Source organism: Micrasema longulum, unplaced genomic scaffold (genome assembly GCF_059751315.1).
Source record: "Micrasema longulum isolate JH-2025_06_02 unplaced genomic scaffold, ASM5975131v1 h1tg003166l, whole genome shotgun sequence".
In the NCBI taxonomy this organism is placed as follows: domain Eukaryota; kingdom Metazoa; phylum Arthropoda; class Insecta; order Trichoptera; family Brachycentridae; genus Micrasema; species Micrasema longulum.
In genome coordinates this window covers 1-17,267 of record NW_028280259.1, presented here as the reverse complement: position 1 = coordinate 17,267, position 17,267 = coordinate 1, and the positions used below count along the sequence as shown (strand labels likewise).

The following is a 17,267-nucleotide window of genomic DNA, read 5'->3' as shown; positions in this document are numbered from 1 at the left end:
CCTGTAAATGCCTAGAATTCCATATTCCCTTTTTATTATATTTTAATCCCTGTTGTAATTTGTTAAGTATAAATGTCTTATTTTTTATGAATAATTGTGTTAAACACACTATAATAGGCTTGTTTTTGCGTTTTTTTTATCAATTTTCGGAAACAGAGTTTCATGATTGCATGAAAAATCTGATAAAATCGATTTGATCAGTGATCAGTAATTTCCCATCAGTAATGACAAGGCGCGATGCAGAAGCTTGGGTGAAGATCTATGCGACATCCCATCGGTGATAGTTAATAAAGAGCTCACACGACAGTATCATACATGGTCAATATAGTGCAGGCAATTGGTCAAATAAACCAAAGTAGGGAACAAAATGCCGAACACTCCTCTAGTGGAACGGCAGGCCTGTTGACTGCTGCCAACAGGCCGGCTTCTGCTGAAGAGTTTTGAGTGGTTTCCTCTCCACATGAGCAAATGCTGAGAAGTTCCCGATTGGCCCACATTAGTATATCCCTCCTGATCCCAACAGTTTAGATAAATTTAAAGAAATTTAATTGCAGAAAAATACACTTTTAAAATATAAACCTTGGATATTATAAGCAAGGTAAATAATAAAGCAACTACCATATAAAAAAAATTACTAATGACATTTGTTTGACAGCTGTCATTCTAATCAAGCTATATTTTAAGGACTATAATTAATTTTAACGATACAGCTAGGCCACCCTCCGCCCTTGAACACGTACTCCGGTATCATTGTCAGTCAATATGTATATAATATTAGTCTTTGCCCGCTCTATTATCAGTAACGTCCCACTCCACACGCGCGTGCTACTCGTTCCGTGTAACAATAATCGTAATAAAACAACACGGCGAAGATACTCCTATTCTAACACGCAGATCCGCTGACCTAAACTCGGGCTTCCTTCGCGCGGGCCGATCGCTAGTTCTCCGCCATGCGTCGCCGCGCCGCCCCTCCCTCCTCGGCCCGGCGCTCGTGAGGATCCGGACTATGGGGCCCCAGGAGGCGGAGCCCGGAGACAGCGAGCCGGAGCCCAGGCGGTGCAGCCTCTAGGCCGGACGGGGAGAATGACACTCGCGACGATAGTGAAGTGTTCCAAGGTACAAAGCGATCACTAGCCGCGGGAATGTGCCGATGTATCAAACAATAATATCGATCGTTTCGCAACGAGTGCTACCCGCGAGACCATCGCGGACTTTGAACGCTGCGCCGCACACAGAAACGGAAACATATCCAATTGTTTGATCCGATTTTTGGTATACTAACAAAAATTACGCGAGAAAAAAATTTTATAATCGGATTATCAAACTCATGTGTTTACTTAACTTTGACTCCGCCGCCGTTATCTTCAAGATTTTAAGTTAATTTAATATTTTCAATCTTCGAATACGATGAAGTAGTAATTTTTACAATCATTTTTTGGTAAACTATCAAAAGCTCAGGCACTGAACTGATCGGATTCTGTAATTCTTCCGCGTTTTGTTTGCTCTGACGCTGTCCACCTCGCGGATCGAGGATAGTTTCATACTTCAGTCTCCGAATCGGAGAAGACGCGCGGACCAGTCGGAGTCGAATGTTGCATCACGCAGCTATCTTACGGAGTCCAGGTAGTGAGTGCGTGCAGAATGGGAAGAGTGCTGGTGTTACTCGCGGTGCTGCTGGCGGCGCGAGCCTCCGTGGGCATAGCGGACAGGACGCGCGGCGGGCTGGTGGAGGCGTGGAGCCACTTCCTCCAGGACACGGAGAAAGCTCTGGATAACATGCTGCACCAGAACGCGGCGGAGGAAAAGGGCGGGCAGGGCTGCGCTGGGTGCGGGGAGCAGGCCCGGCTGCAGGCCCTGCGCGTGCAGTCGGTTCAGAACCAGATCTTGCGCAAGCTGCGGCTGCGGGCGCGCCCATCCGTCGGGGGCGGAGCCGCGCTGCCGGGCCCCGTGGCCGCGGGGCACACGCTGCTGGGGCCAGAGAAGCCGCGCCACCCAGAGGACCTGCACTCGGATGACTTCTACGGCAAAACGGAGCAGAAGATCATCTTCCCCGATGATGGTGAGTAGCGACATTCTTCTATACCACGATGGCAAACAATGATCCCTTAATGAGAGCCGTCTCGCTGCTCATTAGTCCGTCTGTATGCAATCATAACTGATAATACGCTGACTGTTTACATTGGACAAGAGTGATTCACTCGTGGATACAACTTATTTACAATTGAGAGTAGATCGGTCGACATTCAGCAAAAATTTGGTGGCCTTTTATAAAGAGTTGCAAAATAAGGACGAGATATCTTTAATGAAATCGACCTACGAAATTATTGCTAGGCGTAAAACATAAATTTGCTTATCTTATATATTACAACAGAGAAGAACAACATTTAAGAGAAGGTAATAGAGAAGTCGAGGCATCTACAGGGCTTATGATCTGTCATTGGCTGTTTTAAAAAAAAAAAAAAAATATATATATATTTATTAAATTTTACGATTTTTTATTTTTTTTGTACTCCCAGGAATTACAACAAACTCATTTTAGGACAGAATAATATTTACATAAACGTATGGTAATAATAATAATATAGTGACACGTAATATATATTTTTTTAAATTCGAAAATTTATTTATATACCCTTACGGATTATTACATTTTTTTTCCAAAAAATAAAACAAACATTTTTCATTCATACTCTGTTGTTCAAAATAATATTTTTTATATCTTTTGAAAAGTTTGTCTGAGTCTTTTGTTTAGTTTTGTCTGGTAGTTTATTGTATAATTTCAGTCCCTGGTTCATAAGTCTTGATTGTCCTTGTCTTGTTTGAGAAAGTTGTATATGGTATTTGTCTGATATTCTCGTATTATCCCCATGTTGACTACAATTTTTTACAAGTTTTAGTTCTTCGTCTACAATTACATTGGTGGCTAATTTATGGATAAATTTTAATGATTCTAATTGAAAGAGTTCAGTTATATTTAATTGCTTAGTTTGTTTAAAAAGTTCTCTAGTTGCAGTCAGATAGGGAAGGTCATACACAAACTTTAATATTTTATTTTGTTGTCTTTGTAGTCTGTTTATGTCATTTTAATATCCTGCTCCCCATAGTAGTTGCGTATAACATATTTTAGTTTTTACATAGGCTTCATACATTAGATTTTTTTCCGTTTTTGTATTTATAATATTTATTTATTGTGTATGCAGACAATTGGTAGAATTCCATGTTTAATTTGGTAATGTATCCAAAATAAAACAAGTTTATTGGATTATAATTCTACTTTATTTTTTATAAAATATACAAAGGGTAATGGGTATGGTTATTTATTATAGGAGCAAAAATTCATTAACATTTTCTTGTATACCCACGAACAGGCCATGCCTTTGTGGGATTTTTGTTTACTATTTTTACTATTAATATGTATTTCATTGCTATGTTATTATGATTTATTTTTTTAATATTCTGTTTTATCATTTGTGTTTATTGTAAAAAATATAATAAATAGAAAATAATAAATATTAACAGCTCCCATGGAGTTGAATCCAGTCCTTGACTACAAAGACTTGGATAAACTCAAAATATTGTTGATAAATCCACCTGGTCCATGAAGAAGTATAGAAATGGAAAAATAAAATTTTCAGGCGTTGTCTAGTCTGTAGGTGAAATTACACGAATCTTACCAGCATAAATAAAGGTTTCGGCTCTTTAACTTCGCAAACATCAACAGATGAAAGAATTGAAGGGATAAAGATGTTTAAATATGGGCAGAATAGTGAAAGTTACACAGTGTGTAAAGTGGACACGTAAATCAGCCAATGATGGGTCATTAGCCCTGTAGATGCCTAGACTTCCATATTACCTTCTCTAAAATGTTCTTTATCTCTGTTGTAATATGTAAATATACAATTTATACAAAAATTAAAATAGAAGAATATGTACGTAAAATAATAATCAATATAAAGCCTTGTTATATATTAACCATTTAGTATTTTTTTTCTTCATATTATATTATATTTATTGTCTCTTATTTGAATGAAGAAAGGAAGGAAGCCTGAGCTGGGGTTAATCTGTAAGGATTTTAAATTTATTTTTTTTATTTATATTTACATTTTAAATTTTAAAAATGGCACAAAAAGCACTCTGACAAATTTTGCTTCTACTAGGAGTAGGCTCAGTATATGAAGGGTCGGCAAGCCAGAAATATTAGTAAGCCTAATGTTGCAATCGGTTCCTATATGGGCAAATGCCTGTTTTAAGAAACCGATTTGTTGTGGCAAATGTGGTTATCGAATATGTTTCCCATAAATAATGGAACCCGGTAGGTCGATGAAAAAAAGATTTATGCTTCTAACTTTCTTTACATATTTGATTAAATTTTTTAATATTTTTCAAACATGCGCAGCGCAAAGATCTACATTTTGCTGAAAACCGCACGTAAATCGGTTTAGCCGTTTAGGAGAAGTTCAGTGACATCACACGTACAGAAGAATTATATACATAAAGATAAGCAAGGTAAATAATATGGCAACTCTCATACAACAAAATAAATCTGAGCCGCTTTTAGCACCTTGACCCTACCTTTAATTAATTAACTGTTTATATACCAATCCATAAGGGTTTATTTAATAATCTGTCTTCTTCTTGGCTGCATGTCCCATTTACTTGGGGTCAGCCCTAGTCTTCAGTTTACACGCCGGACTAAGAGACTTGTTAAACTTCTGTTTTACGTCTGGTTGCCACCTGACGCCAATACCCCTCTTGCTAACTGGGGCTTAGGATGAAACCATTGACTATAGCTCTTCCGCTGTCATCTTCAACACAACGTCCTACCCGACGCTGCTATCTTTCAACAGCAGAGAAAGAAGATTTGTGCCTATTGTGACAATAACCTGTCGATTAGTTTAAGTTCTTGGTGTTTGACCATCATACTGCACAAATGGTTTCGACATGGGGAGTTTAGAGATTTGGACTTACCCCTGTCTCAAGCTATGCTTGTGGAGATAACCATCAATCGGCCGAACACATCCTGTGGCACTGTGTGCTATTAGATGACGCCAGAGATGAGATGCTGAATGGTCTGACATAGGTCACGCGACCAGCGTGGAATGTGGATCAGATGGCCAATAGTACGAATTTTGCACTCTTACGTCAGTTTGTCCGGACTTGGGTATCACGTTGGGAGCTCCTCAGATGCGCGGACGCCTAGGTGGGTAAAATATGGTGGGACAGGCAACTGTTCCTGTGGGATGCTCATTCAGTTAGGACTGTGCTTCCTTCCGAGCGGAACGCACACGTTCTTTTGCTTTGTCCTCCCCTTACGGAGGTGGTATTCGGATCCTCTACCTCTGACCACCCAGGGAGTCCTTCTTTATCCAAAGTCGTTCTCTTATTGTAAATATCCGTGTTTTTACTTATATTTTTGTGTAAGTTATGTTTGTTATGTTACTATAGTTTTGAGAATTTGTTTTTGTATATTTGGATACGTTTATTTTTGTAAATTGTTTGTGTACATATTTTTTTAATAAAAAAACAGAGGCACTGAGGGGATCCTGAGGGGTGGGGACGACGTGTTGGCCTCTGTCCATACGTCCTCCCCCCTCCTTAATCTGCATAGAGCTTGTATTCCTTAGGAATATTTATAATAACTTTCCTCTATGCGCAGCTGACAGAGAGTCTCCCAGTACCCTATAACAGCTGCGGGTGGATGGTGGGCTTAAGGATCTTCCCTCAATGTCGATTAGTTTGAATAAAAGTACAAATTTATTGATTCGGAAGAATTAGTGGCGTCATACAAATAACTGCAATAATCACCTTCTGAAAATAGTGTTGGTCACAAAAACGGCAGTTCTCAATTTGCAGAAAACACCCACAGCACTAGAATTTTTTTACGGTTTAGATGCTGATGGGAAGATTAATGCCTCCAGAAATTTAGTTATTTTTTAGTATTAGTGTGGACATACGTATTTAAATTTTATAAATTCATTAATTTAAAAATACCTTACCCAATAATAAAATCTTTTAATACTGAATGTCACCTTATGCATTGAAAGTTTGAATGAGGTATTATTCAGTATTATAGTCCTTAAAATAAAGCTTGATTTGAATGACAGTTGTCAGCAAAAGTGAGGACATAACTTTGTAGTAACGTCTAAGGAGTGATTTATATTGACACATGAAAAATCATTCGTATCTGGCATGTCAATTAATTTTTTAAATACATTGCTTGACATATAAATCAACATAATTATATAAAATCAGCTTTAAAACTAAAAAAAACTTAATTATTAACGACGTTCTTACAAGGTTACGTCATTTTGCAAAAAATGTTCGAGATGAGACAAATTGATCATCGTAAATCGATCGAATAAAAAAAAAATATATTTGTTATTTTTCATAAAAAAAAGTATTTAAAGTCTTATTTTTTAACAATATTTTGAGTTTGTGCTAATTTTTGTAGACAAGGACTGGATTAAACTCCCCGGGGAGCTGTTCATATTAACATATTACAACAGAGATGAAGATCGAAAATATTGTTGATAAATCCACCTGGTCCACGAAGAAGTATAGAAATTGAAAAAAAAACTATTTCAGGCGTTGCCTAGTATGTAGGTGAAATAATTCAATCAGACGAATCTCACCCGCATGCTTAAAGGTTTCAGCTCTTTAACTTTGCAAACATCAACAGATAAAATAGTTGAAGGAATATAGATGTTAAAATATGGGCAGAATGGTGAATGTTACACAGTGTGTAAAGTGGGTACTTAAACCAGTCAGTGACAAGTCATAAGCCCTGTTGATGCCTAGACTTCCATATTACCTTCTCTAAAATGATCTTCATCTCTGTTGTGATGTCTTTTTACTTTGGAAAATAATTGTCTTAAGCACACTATAATAGGCTTTTTTTAACGTTTTCATATCAATTTTCGGTCTTATGTTTGAAAAAAAACTGATAAAATCGATTTGATCAGTACATGATCAGTGATCAATAATTTCCCATCACTAGTGACATTAGTTTGACAGCTGTCATTTTAATCCAGCTATATTTCAAGGACTATGGATCTGGCTGTTTTCTGTAAGATGCAAGTTTTAGGTTGTGTGGTCAGCCAACTTAAAAAATCATCAAAACTGGTCAAATACATCATTAATTTTTTTTTTGTATTATGAATAAAACGAATATATCCATATTTATTAATTGTCAAAGTAAAAAAACATTCCAACAGTTGTGGTTATTCGATTATTCAATCTTTTCACCAAAGTGCTATTATCTCAGTTTCACTTTTCTATGGCTGGCTGCTTATATATATATATATATATATATATATATATATATATATATATTTGGATAATTTATATAGCGCCGTTTTTGTGAAAATCACCTCAAGGGCGCTGTACAATAAATAAATATCCCACCACGTCTTGCAGCTACAGAGCGCATGGACGGTTGGGATTCTTGTTCCTCGTCTCCAATTATGATATACAGGAGCTATAGACAATAAGAAATCTAGCCCCTATTTACATTTTTAAAAAAATATTTGATAATAAAGTTAAGAGATTTAGTAATATTTAAAAAAATATATATATAAAAAACAAATTTATAAAAATAAAAGTTAGATAACAACAAGTCTTGCAGCTACTGAGCGCATGGATGGTTGGAATTCTAGACCTCATTTACTAAATTTGTATATTTGATAGTTAATAACATTTACATATTGAAGCTAATTTACTAATCGTCTGGCAGCTACAAAGTGCATGGACGAGTGTTATTCTGGCAACTTAAAATTATCAATAAATTTACAAAAACAAACATTGAGCATAATAGTAAATTTGTAAAGTGTTCGTGCTAAAAAGTAAACAATAAAAAATTAAACAGATAAAGCATAACTTCTTGCATAACTACGTTTAATTAGCGCTTTAATTTTTACTGCGCGTAAGAAAACATTTTTTTATGTCCAATTCCCCGTAGTACCGAACTTCCTCTTGACAAAAAATGTAATTAGATCATCATCAGGAGGTATGTCCGTATCGGCGTATCTCCATATCTCGCGTGTATAGTTCGCCAACCAGGAACTCTTGAAATTATCACTCACGAAACTACGGGCTTGGGTCAGTAGGAGCGATAGCCGATGTCGAAAGTCATTTAATTTATTTCGAATTTGATAAAATACTCGTAGCGTAGCGGTTATCAATTTCGCTTAAACAATTTGATACAATTAATTATTATTGATATTCAGATACATTAAAAGGAAATACCCGTGCGAGCAGAAGTCTGGATGTCTAGACATTCACAAGGTTTGTGAAATGTCATTAGCATCGATAATTTCACCCACAATCTAGAGGGGAAGGCGAAACAAACTTGGGTTTAATGTTTCCAAGTGTTTGCTCGAGGAATGAAGGAACCTTCTTCTCCCGAAAACTCTGCGATCTAGAGTTTACCGATAGCAGGAAATGCTACAAGGGGCAAAGAGTCATTTATTTAAATGACGAGAAAACCAAACGAGACAAAAATTGGATTTCTTTTTTTGTATTTTTTTAGTCTGAAAGCTTTACTCAAATAGCAAAAAGCCCTTCACTCAAAAAGCGAATGACGAATCAGAATCAACAATGTTGTCACAGAATGGTTTGAGGTCACCTCCGGAGTTCGTCAAGGTTGCGTCCTTGCACCGTTCCTTTTTATAATCCTCATGGACATCATCTTAAGGAAGTCAATTCCACTAGATCGAGGAATATTCATCTCCTCCTCCCGAAAACTCTGCAACCTAGAGTATGCCGATGATGCGGTTATAATTGACGATTCAGTCAGGGGGCTTCAGGCCACTGTTGATAGCTTAAATAGGTACTCCGCATGCACGGGTTTAAAAACCAATATTGCAAAAACTCATGTACTGTGTAACACTTCATGCCTTGATGCCCTAAATCCCCTGACTCTGTCAAACCGAGTCATCGAAAGGGTCGAGTCGAGAAATACCTGGGAGTGCATGTTAAGGAAAATGGCAGCTTTCAAAAAGAACTGGAAGTGACGCTAGTAATAGCAGGCGCCATATTCAATAGTATGAAGGCTGTCTGGAGATCGGACATTTACCGTATACAACTAAATAAAATTAAAGCTAGGAGAAAAAAAAGTAATTACTTCCTCGAGACAAGATCCGGTCTTTCTTAGTGATTTTTTAAATCTTTAAAAAAAAAGTCCAGACATTATCTCGAATTTACAATAAGACACAATCGGGACATTGGTGCATGCAAGCCATAGTTTGTGCTGTGTTGATCGAGGAACAGCACATTATTATTTCGCAACCGGCGGATCGGAACATTGAATGCCACTTGTTCCAGTAACGATGGTACATCAATTAAGCTATTCAGCAAATTAAACATAAATATGGAGTCAATGTTATTTCTACGTTTTTGTAGACTTGAGATTTTTAACATTGACTCCATTTCTCCGTAAGTGTAGTCTCCCCTCTCGAGGCCAATCATCCATAATTTTAGATTACTTCTTTAGGAAGTGGAAAGTTTAGTTGGGATCTGAACTGACTGGGTCTGTTGATGATTCGTAAGTTTGAAGGCAATTGGTTCCTAGTCAACTAGCTATCTTAAGAAATTTTTTTTTAAATAAATAAAATTGTATTTAAATTTAATGAAATTTATAACAGGATTTGCTGGTTGGTAGTTCCTTGAAAAGCCACGTCCCCGGGCCGGGGGTAATTAAATGATTCTCTGAAAGCAAAATTCCTGGCAGTTAATTCTTATCGAATAGTGGACATTGCTTGGATTTTAATGGACGCAATCTATCTTCCATATATAATATTAATAGTCTAAAAATAATCAATTGTGTCTGTCATGTACTGGCCCGTTTCACACGTATCGCGCCAATTCACTCGGTACGGTAAAATTAGAGTTATTGTTTTCTTTTTTGTTTTTATTTCTTAAGTTTCTATTCGAGGGTGAAAATTTTGCTAAAAGAAATCAAGTGGAGATAAGTCGGCCTTATGGTGTACTGTTTCGTTTGCTTACCTGCCTATTGATAAATAAAATCATATTAATGAATCCACCCTAAGTTATTTCTCGGGGCCGTGCTATGTTGAACAATCGACTTAATTGGAGGATAGGAATTTGACCTTTGTCTACATAATATGAAATAGACTCATTTTCGTTTGATATTTTTTTTCGTTTAAAGCTCATTCGATATTGCACGGTCTTGCTGTGTGCTGTGTATGAGGGATAAAACAGTTTAAATTTCTCGTTAACAACTTCAATGGAATTCATTAAAAATTAAAATGTCTAAACATGTTGAAAAAAATCACAAAACTTTAGTATTTTTAATATTATCTAGCTTTGATTTGTAATTAAACACCGCACCGTTTAAATGTTACATTGTAAAATTTCAATCTCTCATTTCAATGTCATAAAATAACGTTTCTTGATTTATTTAATTACGCAATATACAAAACGTCATATGCTCCCAATTTAAGGTTATAACATAGACAAATGATATATATATATATCTTAAGATACTATTTTGGATCTTGCATGTTTCTTTCAAGTCTCTGCCCCTGCTTGGTAGTTTCTATTTCCTGTAGTCGATAGATCCCTTTTTTTACCAACAGCTACATTTATCACATTTAAAAATAAAACAAATAAGCCAATTACAGGTTTTCACAAGTAATATATCTTGCAGACTCCCCACGATCGCATGTCTCTATCAAGTCTTTTTTCTTTTTTGTCTGCTCACCAATGGGCGCTTAGGTTTAGTTGATACTTTTCTTGTGCAGGGTGTGATAATTTATCACCAAGATTCTCGTTAGTTCCTATAGTTTAGCATCTTGTACTCATGTCTGACAAATTGTTGCCTCTTGCTGAGTGGTTCCAACAGCGATCTATTGACAATTAACAACATAACTCTTGTTATTGCAGATTCTAGTCAACGTGAGAGCAAATGCGGAGAAGGGCGCCACCCAACAGCTTGCTTCTCCTTCACAATGCCCAAGGACCTCCAACCACAAGACGTCAGTTCTGCGGAGCTCTGGATGTACAAAGTGAGTATCACCATCATAATCTAACTCTTATTCGCTCCTGAGGATGCGTAGGACACATATAATCGATTATGCGCAGAAAATAAATAAAAAGGTTTATGTTTTTAAAAAAAAGTAATGTCACCGTTCATACCTTCCTGAAAAAATAAATACATCTTTAAGCGCACCCAGCCCGTTTCTACTGGGGAATAGAAACTGGCCGATTACTGTTGCTTATTTCTTCATACAAAATGTATACTATATTTTACTATCTCAAAACCAAGTAGGCATATTTTCCTTCCTAAATTCACTCGCACATTACAGATATTTTTTGAAGCTTCTCTATTTGGAGAATAGCATTAGGAACATTATTTCCTAAGGACCATTTTCTTTTGATAGTATTCTGTTGACATATGACACCAGTTCTTTCGACCGCCAGTCTCAGTTAATAGCGCTCCGCTCGGTGCTGCGTCAATTTTTGGCATTATTAATTTTTAGAAGGAAACGAGCCTTATATATACGTTATTATGTATGTAGTATGTATGTACATACAGGTGCAAATTATAAAAAAATGGCTTACCTGTTAAAAAAGGCACTGTTTGTCACTGCATCATTGGTATACTAAATGAAGGATGTAATACCTTTACCATGACGGTAAAGTTAAAGATAAATTCTAAGATACACTACTGACGCTCTAACTTCAAGTTTTGAGTAGGTACATCGATATGTATCAAGGAGACGCGTTCGCCACGATACGCGTATCCAAGCACTAAAGTGGCATGGCTTCATCCGTCATAGTTGAACATAAATTCTCCCGATTGATCACGAAAATACACTACCCGTCTTTTTCTTGAAGTTTTGAAGTAGGTACATCGATATATACCACAAATACGCGTTAAAATGTAAAAAATTTTGATCCACCGAGCAATTGAATAAGTAATCTTTAATCGTTTTGAAGTAGCTGATTTTTATCACAGAAGCCTATTCAAAACACGGAAGAGAAATACTTTAATTTTAATTTAGCATTGAACGTGGAGAAAAGTTTCGGCCACACTAAGCCTTATTGGTTGAATTTGATCATATGACGTGTGCAATGACGAAATAAAAAAAAACCAGTAGCGACAAGTCGGTAGAGCATACCGAGGTAAATAGAGATAGTAGGAAAATTAAGTGTACCGTCTCAATATGTACCGATGAAGATAGCTTTGTAATTGCGACCCAGGAACAATAAAATATTGCAACTTTGCTTAGAATCGAACTCTGGACCTCAAGCATTGTAGGCGAATCCGCCAACTACTACGCCAAGAGGTGGACTTATCTCTACTTGATTTGCTTTATCAGGATTTTTATCTAGAGTTGAATACACTCGTCCAAGATTCTGGTTTTATTTCTTAGTTAGAATTGAATTATTGAGAAATTAAATATAATTATTATTATTTAAACATTGGTTGACTGTGGTTTTCTTATACAGGAGCCAGACCCGCTGGATGGGTTCAAGCAGACGTACGTTGTGACAGAAGCCGCCCATTGGGATTACAGTCATCTTCACAGCAAAATGCGACCTGTTGCGATTGCTGAGACGGACCTTCGAGGTATGTGTTTCTATTATTTCTCTGGTCTCATCATTTGAAAATACCCGCGTATTGAGATCTCTTTACAACTCCTTGGTGCGAAGTAGACTCGAGAGTGGCTCAATGATTTAGGGGCCACATGAGCAGAAGGACTCTCTTATGGTAGAGAAAATCCTAAAGAAGTTTCTGAGATATCTCTACATGAGAGAGTGCGGGTATTATCCTCGGCTCTACCCGACCGAGTTTCTCCAGGGTATGCTTGGCTATAACAGTTTAGAGACTGGATGGGGTGTGTATTTGACTATACATTTTTATCGATTGTTGCGCGGTATGGTCGATAATCCTGAGATTATGATGAGCATTGGTTTTTATGTTGCCTGTTGGAAGGGCTACCACTATGCTGAACAACATCTCTCTGGATATTGATCTGTTCCATGTATCCGAAGGGGTTTTCCGGAGCAAGATTCTCCAACTACTTTGACATGAGTCTATTTTATGTATTTTTTTCTTTTTTATAATATGTATGTCTTGAATGTATGTTTGTAATGTATATGTGATATTAATAAAATAATTAAATTGAATTAAAACAGGCGCCCACAAACAGCCGTCAGACCTCTCTGTCAGCCATCATCTTAAGCAGGTTCAAATCCTGTACTTCTGACGTGAACCGCCAGTAGCGGACGTCTAGGACGTCGAGAACTTAGCTTTATAAGTTTACTAGTTATTGATATGAGTGTATGAGGGTCCAATCGTAAGTTCTCATCTATTACAAACACAAGATATTTAATAGTTTGGGAGTGTGATTTATTTTGGCTGTTATGTTTTTGGAATGTATGAGGGTCCAAACGTAAGTTCTCATTTATTACAAACACAAGTTATTTTATAGTTTGGGAGTGTAATTTATTTTGGCAGTAATGTATTCGGAGTGTATGAGGTTCCAATCGTAAGTTCTTATCTATTACAAACACAATATATTTAATAGTTTAGGAGTGTGATTTATTTTAGCGCTTATGTATTTGGAGTGTTAGTAACTTATCTGGTTTCTGGTTCTTGTGATGGAAAAAGTGAAATACTTTATTTTCTTAACTTTGGTAACAGCTAATTATTCCTTTTACAGCTATCTTGTAATGTGTCTATCCAGTTTTTATCACGAAAGGTAACAGTATCATCTGCAAAGCTTAATATAAGCCCCACTTGGTAAACTGCATTTGGGGTGTCCTATGTACCAAACGGTGCAAAAAGAAAAATTATGATAACGTCGCACCCCGAGAATAAAAGTGGCACAATAAAATATTTTTAAAAAATTACAAGAGCACAGTTTTACTCACATCCGTGCTATTCGTTTATTTATATATTTTATTTGGGAAATCAACAGTTTTACATACATATTTATAGTAAACAGATATAGTGTATAAACTCACAACTAATAACAGATTTCCACAAAATATACAAAGTTAGTAAAGAAAATATATTACATATCAAATAAATACGTATAAGTTTATCCATATAAAAATGTTATTTTCATGTACTCATAAATATTTTTCAAAAACCAATTTTTTTTTAATATTTATTTTAAGAACATTAAGTTACTGTAAATTGGGCGTAATTAGGACAATAATACTTGAAGAGAGGATATGGAGGGGAAGGGAGATGTACATATTTATTATTATAATGTCTACTAAGTTACATTATGCATTTTTTGTGTAAATTTTAAATCTGACAGTGATGTTTGTGTAATCAGTAAACTAACCTTTATTAGCAAAATAAAGAGGTTGTGGTCCTGTGGCTAGTGTCTCGGACTCACGGACCAAAGGTCCGCGGTTCGAATCCTACTCTACCCCAACTTGATTCCCATTTTCTAATAGTGAGTTATTTACTACCGTTGAAAATGGCCCCTCAAAATTAAATATTTGTGTAAATCATACGAACGCAAATATTTATTTTTGAAAAAAAAAAACTTTAAGTATACTCACATGTGTATCTAGTTTCAAATGTAATGTAATTCAAGTGTAGTAAAAATAATGATCGGGTTGTGGTCCCGTGGCTAGTGTCTCGGACTCACGGATCAAAGTCCGTGGTTCGAATCCAACTCTATTTATTAATTTATTTAACTTTTTGTACATAATTTTATTTGTACATTGGCGGGCTTATTGTCAAATGGCAATTTCTTCCAACCAACCAATAAAATTAAAGTTTTATTTTTATAATTCCTAAGTTACAGAACATATTCAATAGAAAAAAGATTAAAAAGCTAAAGATATATAAAAATAGAAATAAACGTATTTGTTTATAAATTACCTTAAATCAAAACTATTGCTCAATGGGAAAAGGGAAAAAAAAGGAAAAAGGAAAGGAGGAGAGATTAAGGAAGAGAAAGCAGATGTTTCTTCAGATGTGATTTAAACAGAGATAATGTAGTAACCTCTTTGATGGTGGATGGGAGATAATTCCACAGTCGAGCCGCATGGACACTATATGAGTTAGAGAAGAAAGAGGAATTGTGGATGGGTATTAAGAGAGTGCCTTGAGAATTAGAACGAAGAGGTAAACCATGAACTGATAAGTGTTCCGTACCCCAACTTGATTCCCATGTTCTAATAGTGAGTTATTTACAACTCGTTGAAAATGGCCCACAAAATAAAATATTTGCGTAAATTATAAGAAGGCAAATATTTATTGAAAAAAAAACAAAAGTATAATAACAATAGGGAAATATCACGTTTTTTTTTTTTTACAATTATGAATTAATAAGGGGAAATGAAATACTTCAAAGTCAAAAAAAAATTTTTTTTGCACTTATTAGTAGCATAAAAAATATTTTTAAATTGATTATTTTGAATTCCCGCGAAAACACTTCATTTCATAGGCCACGCCCGTCATACGTCACAAGCCGCATTTAAGTTTGACGTTCTGCCATTTTTGTATGCAGAAACTGTTGTGTATTATTTCATCCGAGTTTATTTACATATATTAGTGATTTTACAACTATTTTTTCTGCATTATATCTGGAATAAAGGGTTTTTAATACTGTATAGTACCCAAATGCAGGATTACTTTGAAGACAACGCCAGAAAAAATGTTTTTAAATGTGCCCAAAGATGCATCAATACGAAGAAAATAGTCCTTCGCTATGAAGAGATATAAAGAAAAATAGGATGTTTACTTTCAAATCCGTTATCTATTGTTGTGAAGATCACTTTAATGTAAGTATTATTTAAAGTATTCGTTTGTTTTTATGCGTATTTAGTTTGTCATTGATCACGGAAATTCTGACATTTCGTATAACCTAAAATTTATTTTGTCGCTACGCTATCGATATATTATACTTTTCCACGTTCATAGCGAGTATTTTTATTTATCCAATGAGTCTCGGATCATATCGGTATTGTAACGATATTTATTCAAGTGTATAAATAATATATTGCTATTCATTTAAGGGTTTCTATTTATTACAGTTGGAAAAGTATTTGGAGAATAACATGAGTGTGCCAAAAGTCCTAAATGATGAAGAAAATGTGAAGTGTGCAAATTTCCCAGGAAATTCGAAACTGTGTCCAAGAAAACCCAAATTTCCTTGGCAATGTGATAACCAGTGACAACCCGGAGACCAAACACCAGAGCACCGAGTGGCACACCAACAACTCCCCGCGTCCAAAGAAAGCCAGAATGAGCAAGTCAAGGGTCAAATCCATGCTAATCTCCTTTTTTGACCGTCGCGGTATGGCTCACAAGGAGTTCGTATCCCCTGGATAGACTGTGAATGCCATTTTTTACGTGGACGTGCTTGACAGGTTGCACAAACACGTCTTCCCCATGAGGCCAGACATCGCCGATTCTTGAAAGATTCACCACGATAGCGCGCCATGCCACACCACGCTGTTGGTGAGGGAGTTTCTGACCAAGCACAGGGTTGCCTCACCCTCCCTACAGTCCAGATCGAGCACTGCTGGACTTCTTCCTCGTATGTTTTTTTGTAAATGCCCCTTGGGCGTAAAAAAAAACAGTACTTAATACATATTATGACCGTATCATATTCTTGAAATAAAAAAATGATATCCAAACTGAATCTTTTACTCCACGTTGACCATTACAGCAAACTTTACTTAGCATTTGTTGCTATAGAGTTCAACTTAATGGACCACGCTCAGATATTTTAAGAGGTAACAACCATCATCGCAGCCAATTGTGATTGATTGCAAGTAAAAGAGAAATGAAATAAGTAGTTAAAAAATCAATTCAATTTCAATGCTGACAAAACCAGCTTTTATTTGTTTTGTAAAAAAGGTACAATATTACAAACAATCAGAATAAATAAAAAAGAAGAAACAGGGTACGTTGACAATATTTTTTTAATTAAATTTATTTGGGAAACAGGACAGTTCTACGTAAGTATTTATAGTTCATAACATCATATTATTTATTGCATGGATGACTTTTGACATGTCTATCTTCAAGTATTTGTTGAATTTAGTCATGCCATGTCTTTCTCGGTATTCCTTTATTTCTGCATCCATCAACATTCACATTGTAAATATTTTTATCTGTTCTTTCGCTGTCCATTCGCTCTACATATCCAAACCAACGCACATCTCCTTTCTTAATTTTGTCGATAATGCCTACCACAGCAATACATAATGTACGGATATCGACATTTGTGCATCTATCGTACATAGTTTCAGTACACATTCGCCTGAGA

At 35.9% G+C, this 17,267-nt stretch overlaps 1 protein-coding gene and 1 long non-coding RNA gene across 2 annotated transcripts; both read left to right on the top strand.

Annotated features, from left to right (window-relative positions):
- The first annotated feature begins 776 nt into the window (after positions 1 to 776).
- LOC148271015 (uncharacterized) lies at positions 777 to 13,232 on the top strand. Its single transcript, XM_088241916.1, has 4 exons — positions 777 to 2,059; positions 10,903 to 11,024; positions 12,472 to 12,592; positions 13,162 to 13,232. The coding sequence occupies exons 1-4, from the start codon at positions 1,642 to 1,644 to the stop codon at positions 13,230 to 13,232; spliced, it is 732 nt and encodes a 243-aa protein (XP_088098042.1). The 5' UTR covers positions 777 to 1,641.
- Positions 13,233 to 15,412: 2,180 nt separating this feature from the next.
- LOC148271014 (uncharacterized) lies at positions 15,413 to 16,776 on the top strand. Its single transcript, XR_015825224.1, has 2 exons — positions 15,413 to 15,774; positions 16,027 to 16,776. It is a non-coding gene; the product is annotated as an uncharacterized LOC148271014 (long non-coding RNA).
- Positions 16,777 to 17,267: the final 491 nt, after the last annotated feature.